At 33.1% G+C, this 8,056-nt stretch overlaps 1 protein-coding gene across 1 annotated transcript; it reads left to right on the forward strand.

Moving 5' to 3' along the window:
* Positions 1-4,694: 4,694 nt before the first annotated feature.
* LOC120141452 (vesicle transport protein GOT1-like) lies at positions 4,695-7,756 on the forward strand. The gene is made up of 5 exons (XM_039156315.1): positions 4,695-4,849; positions 7,064-7,155; positions 7,253-7,333; positions 7,417-7,514; positions 7,597-7,756. Exons 1-5 carry the CDS (start codon positions 4,819-4,821, stop codon positions 7,715-7,717), a joined length of 423 nt encoding a protein of 140 aa, XP_039012246.1. The 5' UTR covers positions 4,695-4,818; the 3' UTR covers positions 7,718-7,756.
* Positions 7,757-8,056: the final 300 nt, after the last annotated feature.

Genomic DNA, 8,056 nt, shown 5'->3' on the forward strand with positions numbered 1-8,056 from the left:
TTATTTCTTATCAACTTCTAGTATCTTGTACAAGTCATCTTGGGTATAAAAATCGGTTATCCAGATTTCCTAAGCAAAACTAGTATTTTCCATACACATTAGTAGTTTCATCATATCAATATTTCTTTACAAACTTCTTATCCAGCTTTCAGTATCAGTTCTTGTCTTTTTACCACATAAGGGTATTTTCATAATTTATCACTTAAACCGGAGTATTTTCAAATGAGATATCAAATGAGTTTTCTCATATCACTTAATCTAATATCACTAGTTGAATAACTTGTAGTTGAATTATCTGAATTTCCATATTAGATACCATACCATAATCGAATTTTAACCATTCAATATTAGTATTAACTTCATTAATTACCAATATTCACATGTTCAATAAAGCATAAAGAGGTAGTAAAATATTACATCGATTTTCGTGTCATACTGATCGACCATAAAAATTTCATTCGAATGCCCTCGATCTTTAATTTAACTTTCAATAATTCCTCAAATACACAAAAATAAACATTTCATCAAAAACGGGGCTTAATTCTGAAAAACGAATTGAATCGGTTGATTAATCAGTGAAAACCAACTTATCGGGTTTGAATTTGGCGAAACGGACCCCAAAAACGGATTGAGGACGTCAAAAAACGTTAGAATAGGTATACCCGGTCAAAGTCAAAGGTTCTTTAACACCCGGTCAAATTTCTAGTCAACAGTGGTCAACGCCGGTCAACGGTCAACAGTCGACCGTTTTATACAAATATCACCCTAACCGAAATTAATTACAAAATTAGTCACATTCTACAAATATTTACAAAACTAACACTCATATTTTTACAAAAATAGCACCCAAACAGAAATTAATTACAAAATTAACACTCATGTTTTTACGCGCGTGTGGCGCGTGAACACTTATACAGTGTCGGAAAATTCTCGAAAAAATTCATAAAAATTATTTTAAGTGATTTTGAGGCACTTACAATGCTCGGTTCACAATTTTGAATGGTGGAGAGCTCGATTTCAACAAATTCGACACTTTGACCGCTTAACCTCCTCGCGCACCGCCGCCTTTAGAGACAAGGAGGACACCGGCAGACTCAGAACGGTACAAGGAACACGATGGTGCGGGAGGTGTTGAAAACGGATGGTCTGATCGTCGTGAATCGATGAAAAACCAATTGAAATTGAGTTAAAACTGGTGATATTTCCGACTGAAATTAACGACGAATGACGACGATTCACGATGAAAGGTTTGAGGGGATTTGTTCATCGGTCGACAACGAACACGATGGTGGTTTCGGTTTGTCAAACGAACGTCGGACGGTGAGTAGATCAGAGTTGAAAGTCGTTGACTTGAGAGAGGAGAAATGAGAGTTTTATGTAGAAATACACCGGGAGGAGGGGTTATAATTCATCTAAAAAAATAGGTAAACCATGAGTTTAGTCACTGAACTTTCTGCACTTTTTAAAATTGACTGCCAACTTTACGATTTTATAGTTTAATCCTCAATTTCTTCCAAAATACCAAATTAAATTCAATACTTTATAATTTCTAAAATTTTAGCCCCTAAATTGAGGTGTTACAGAATATATACCGAATAAGATGGGTCCTTGTGTGACAACACATTCGATATGTTCATGGCAGCCAACCCAACACACCATTCTAAAATCAAACATGTCACAAAGAGGGTCCTAGCGCAACAGCTTATAGTCAATTTTGTTCCCCAAGCTGAACAGGTTGCACATGTTTTAACTAACTCTATTCCTCCACCCCAGTTTGAAGGTATGAGGAAAACAGAAGAGTGAGTATTCATATATAAACCTTTGTATTGTGAAGTTGCTGTAACTGAATGTGCTTGGTTTTTATTCAATTATGTGGGCCGTTAGGTGGCTTGTGTTGTTATATAAAACTGAAAGCCTTTGTATTGTTGGGCTAAGTATTTTTTTAAAAGTTTTTATTTCTTCCTTCTCTCTTTGTTCTTCGTTAGTTCATCATTATCTTCTACATCTAGCCTAGCAGTTAAGTAAGTTTCAGACATTAACTGATGCATGTATGGAGGGTCAAAATTTTTTATTATTTTGATCTTGAGGGAAGAGTCTCTTTGAATGCCCATCTTCTCCAGTCCTTTAATTTATTCAATTGCAGTTTGCAAATTGTTTAATGTGATGGAAAGCCGGTCATTTGGCTTGGCTGGACTGCCTGGAAAGGAAGAGTAGGCAACAAAAAGAAAGGCGGTAGTGTTGGCAATGTTTTTATTGAATTAGCTTAGCCCTATTAGTATTAAATATATATATATATATATGAACAACGCTAAAAGATTCGATTCAATAAGACTAACATCCAATCAACATAAGGTTTATTGTAAAATAAACTATTTGCAAATGTAAATTTCAAGAAAAAGGAAAAGTTGTACATTCAAATTTCATGACCAGAAAAGGCTACACAGTCAAATTATGTTTCACATAAATAACTATTTATTTTCAAATTTTTTTATTAATTGTTTGTATCGGATGTTCATGATCTAAACTATGCTACTTATAGTATACCTAATTAAGCATATATTTTTCTTTTGACCCAAGTATCCCTAATTAAGGATATTCTTAACAAACTGTTCCACGTTAATACTAGGGCCATTTTGCCCCATTGATACAATACTTTATTACCAAAATGGGTACTTGAGCTGCAGCAATGGTAAAGTTTCAGCTTCTGCAAGTACAAAAGGCAAAAGCTGGAAGTGTAAGGGTTAAATTATAATATATTTTTCACTTCTTATATGTCGGATGAGATGAAGAGCTGAAGAATGTGATCATCTTTGAATTTGATTGAAAAGTTTATGTAAGTGAACTTTGAAAATATAAATCAAAGATGAGGAGTTTTATGTCATTTTCCTTGCACCTAATGCAAACAGAGAGAGATGTCAAATTAAGAATTGGGTAAAGTATATAAATGGTCACTGAACTTTTCAGATGCTTAAATTTAGGTCCAACTTTTAAAACTTGCAATACAATCACCAAACATTTAGTTTGTTTGCAATACGGTGCCCGACGTAACGGTCGTTTCACTGCCATTAGGGTAAATTATATAAATGGTCACTGAACTTTTCAGGCTCTTGCATTTGGGTCCCCTAACTTTTAAAACTTGTAACACATTCATCAATTACATTCTAAACCTCAAATTCCAAAATACTTCAATTATATACCCAACCCCAAATTCATAATCCATTCTCAAAATCTGCCATAACAAACTGAACTTGAAGCAAAAATCCTAAACCCTCAAAACATAACCATTCCAAAAAAAATTAACCAACTATAAGTGAATAATAAGTGATTATGTTGGGTTTAGGGTTTAGGGTTATGTTGGACCTAAATACTCAATTCAGTTTATAAAATAGTTGACTCGAAATTTTTTCGATTTGAGTTTATAAAATTTAAATCAAGTCAAATTGAATTGAATTTTTGAGTTTCTGTTTAAATTTAATTACAAATATTTATCATATTATAATATTATTTGATTTTAATTCAGTTCAGTTTATAAAATAGTTGACTCAAAATATTTTTTATTTGAGTTTATAAAATTTAATTCAAGTCAAATTGAATTGAATTTTCGAGTTTATGTTTAAATTTAATTATAAATACTTATAATACTATAATATTATTTGATTCTAATTTAAATAGTTTTTTAACCATACACAATACATATATTTCTTCATATTTTTCCATATGTGATATACATATATCATACGGAGTCAAGGAACTTGACTCAAACTTAAAAATTAATCCACTAATTACTAAAATTTTTGAGATATTCGAGTTATATTTTATAACTCGATTTTAACTTGAATTTTTTTAAGTTGAGTTTATGAAATTACAACTCAAAGTCAATTTATATCAAAAAATTTTGAATCAATTCAAGTCAAAAAATAATTTTTTCGAATCAAACTGAGTATTGTTCACTTATAGTTGGTTAAATTTAACTTTTAAAACCTAAACCCAACATAATCACTTATTGTTATGGACCCAAAATGAACTAAATATTGTTGATTATGTTGAATTAATTGGTGGGGAAAATTAGCATTTAGTGTTATGTTTTGAGGGTTTAAGATTGCTGCTTCAAGTTCAGTTTGTTATGGTAGATTTTGAGAATGGATTATGAATTTGGGGTTGGGCATGTAATTGAAGTATTTTTGGAATTTGAGGTTTAGAATGTAATTAAAGAATTTTGAAATTTGGGGTTTAAAATGTAATTGATGACTCTGTTACAAGTTTTAAAAGTTGAGAGACCTAAATGCAAGCGCCTGAAAAGTTAAGTGATAATTTATATAATTTATCCTAATGACAGTGAAACGACCGTTACGTCGGGATCATATTGCAAACGAACTAAATGTTTGGTGATTGTATTACAAGTTTTAAAAGTTTGGGGATCTAAATGCAATGATCTAAAAAGTTTAGTGACCAATTATATACTTTACCCTTAACAATTATCTTTATTTATTTATCTCAAGTTTTTCAAATTTTCTTTTTAGTTACATTACCTCGCGGCTCCCTCTCCCGCTCGATTCCCATTTCTAAAGTCACTCTCACGTAGGTGTTTCTCTTCGCTCTCTGTTTGATTACCGAGAAACTACTTTCCTTTTTCCTATGTAAACAGACGGAATTTTGGATTTGAGATTTGTTTGTTTTCTTCTTTTTATGAGGACTGTCTACTCTTTTAGATCTGTATTTAATTATTAATTTATGTTTTCTGTTCTCAGATTCTCTCATGATTCCGTTTTTTATTTGTTTTGTTCTTTGAAGGTTACCGGTATCTGAAGAATAGGCAAAATGGTTTCCTTTGAAATGAACGATCGAAAAAGTGAGCTATTATGTTCGAATTTTATTTCGTGCTTTCTTTGCTTCTTTCAATTCAATGAACGCATCTTTGAATCTGTGATTTTTGTGAAACTTCTGTTGGTTTGATACTTGAAATATGACTCGATGTGAAATCCATAGCAATTTTAGTGAAATACAAATCTATGAAATCGGTTTCTTTTTTACTCTTGCAACTTTTATTCATTATTACGCATGTTAATAAAATTTTAGAACTTAGAATTCTGAGTTAGGGAAGTCTTTCAAGTTTTCTTGTTATTTTACATTGAGATAATTTTAGAATGCTTTGATGAACTAATTTATTTCAGCCGTTTAAATATGTTTGACAAACTCAGTCGAATATATTTCCTTACAAGGAAAACTCTATTATTATTTGATAGTAAAAAAGGCTAATATTAACTTACGTTAATGACCAAATCCTAAACTTTATTATTATAATTATTTTACATTGTGATAATTTTGGAATGCTTTGATGAACTAATATATGTTCTCAATGCCCAAGGCATATTGACTTAATTAAAAAAAACCTGGCATGTTATTGAGCTCAAGTTTGGCCATGATCAATTCTACCATCCCAATGCCTATTACAAATGTTTTTAATCTTACTTATCAATTGACTTTCCACTATCTGCAGCATGATCATCTTTTATGGAGAACTTTTATTATTGTTTATTAATCTATTATCCGAAAAAATATTTCAATAAGTTATTAGGAATTGTTTGCTAAGTTATGCTGCTTTATTAAGAAGAAACAAATATCAGCCGGTAATTCTAATAAATTGATTCTAACCAAACTCCAAGAAAATTTTACAAGTGGATCTCTGTTGATCACATTTGATGTGGTTATATTATGAAGGATTTTTAATTGATTTGTACCGGCCTTCTCGTTCTTCAAAGTTCAAATAGATAGGGAATTCAACAGGCTGTTCCAATTATTAACTTCATTTATGTATTCATTTATTCTTGACAAAGAATGTGCACCATGCATGCTCGGACTTGGAGTTACTCATGATGGTATTGTTTAATATGCACGAAATGACAAACTCTCTTACATGTAGGTTTTGTGTAGAAATGCTAGTTGAAATGGTTTGGAGTTGTAGAATTTTCATAGGAGTATTGCAAAATGTCTTACCATATGTAAATAATTTAATAGATTATTTGGTGATAAGACTTTTACCACCACCCTAACTATATGTGATATAGACTATTTTGTTAACTCTTATTTTTGCTAGAATCTAATCTTTATTTTTGGTTTCAAACTGAAATTATCTGAACAAATTATTTGTTCTGTTATGTGGATTATTGTGACTGAAGACGTTTGGAGGTAAGCGGGCTGCTTTGGTACCCTCTAACATTTGATTCACGGACATAACGTCTCGGCCCTGTTGTTATGCCGTGCGGCACTTGAATGGGACAACTCCCAGACAAGTCAACCTTTTCCAGCATAGATCCATGCCTCGAATTAACTCGTCATGAAGCCAAGTCACATCGGCTAAGAATCATCCCTCAGTTCATTAGTCGATCCCACAGTATCCTGTTCGAACAGAGAAGCCACACATTCGTCCCACGCCATAATATAATCCCAAAGCCACAAGTACTCTTGGAAGGGAGATCTTGCGGGGCATAGCGAATGCTGGGTGACAACCCCACTCCTCAACCAAGAGCGCGATATGGGGTCCATTGGCCCCAAACCGTCCCCAGATATCATCCTAGAGAGACATCGTACCATCCACTTGGTCCCGATGCTGCACACCTAGGTTCCTCATGAACCTAGGAGAAGGTCGCTTACACCATGGTAGCTCCACATGCTAGCTCAAGGTGAGGGGATGGTGGAGACCCAACACCAGATCACTTCCCCCTAAAGAGCTAAAAAAACTTATCAGCTATGACACCAGTACGCGTTGGAATGTCTGAACTGAGGCCATTACCTTGACAAGCCCTCCATCTTCATTCTTCAATCTTTTCCTTTGATCACGATTGCATTTACTCGGTCCACCATTGGGTTATTGTCAGGGTTATCTCATGGAAATGAGATGTCCCTGACACTTTGGTACCCTCTAACATTTGATTAACATGAACTTGGCTAGTGGAGACATACGACTTAGTTTGTCATTAATATTTTGAGGAAAAAAGGCTATTTTTTGTCCACTTTTATTTTGCTATCTTTTGTATTTACTAAAATTTGAAATTATGGAAAACAGAAATTGGGCTGGGATTAACGGGATTTGGCATATTTTTCTCATTTCTGGGAATTATTTTCTTTTTCGACAAGGGCTTGCTTGCCATGGGAAATGTAAGCTAACTTTTATTATCTTTTTGCACAACTATTTTGTTTTCCACACTGAATCACACTGGATTAATACTTCTATGTTTATTTTTTTGTTAATCAGATCCTTTTCATATCAGGAGTGTCCTTAACCATTGGTCTGAAGTCCACCATGCAGTTTTTCATGAAACCTCAAAATTTTAAGGTTTTATTTATTCTCTCACAAAAACGCTCTCACACATAAATGTTTCTTTAATTTTCTTTATGATGTATTGATACTGAATGCAGGGAACAATTTCTTTTGGTGTCGGCTTCTTTTTTGTCGTCATTGGGTGGCCTATCATTGGCATGATATTAGAAACTTATGGATTTGTTGTACTCTTCAGGTTTTTATGAAATTTTTATTATCTTGATTAAACACAGATGCTAACTTTTTAGCTTATTGTTTAACACCCTCCTTTTTTTCAGTGGTTTTTGGCCGACACTGGCAGTGTTTCTGCAGAGGATACCCCTTCTTGGTTGGGTGTTCCAGCAACCATATGTCAGATCGGTATGTTCAGTTTCAAATTCAAGTAAATTTTCTTTTTAAATCACCAACCGTCTTGTGGGCGTGCATGCTTGCAATCTATTATTTTGTTTGTTCTTGGTTGATTGGTGTAAAAGTTTAAAAGCATCCGGGAACAGTTCCAAGATTTCGACTTGACTAATGTGGATCGATCCGGGTCGTACACTTGGTTCTGATGGATGAGTCTCCCAACGAAGATTTTCTGCATTCGCAAAAACTCAAACCTAAGATCTTATTTAGACGATATCAAACTGTTTATTACTTGAACCAATCCCATTGATAATGTGACAAAATTTTAAATGATATACATGTATTAAAAATGTTATGTTGCATTATTTTTATTACAAATAACATTTCTTAAAT

Source organism: Hibiscus syriacus, unplaced genomic scaffold (genome assembly GCF_006381635.1).
Source record: "Hibiscus syriacus cultivar Baekdansim isolate YM2019G1 unplaced genomic scaffold, ASM638163v2 tig00110809_pilon, whole genome shotgun sequence".
Lineage (NCBI taxonomy): Eukaryota > Viridiplantae > Streptophyta > Magnoliopsida > Malvales > Malvaceae > Hibiscus > Hibiscus syriacus.

Excerpts from the sequence above, each read along its gene's own strand:
- LOC120141452 (XM_039156315.1), top strand. The coding sequence starts at position 4,819 with ATGGTTTCCTTTGAAATGAACGATCGAAAAA. Across the intron at positions 7,156-7,252 it reads GCTTGCTTGCCATGGGAAAT|ATCCTTTTCATATCAGGAGT; the intron begins GTAAGCTAACTT and ends TTTGTTAATCAG. Across the intron at positions 7,334-7,416 it reads TGAAACCTCAAAATTTTAAG|GGAACAATTTCTTTTGGTGT; the intron begins GTTTTATTTATT and ends TACTGAATGCAG.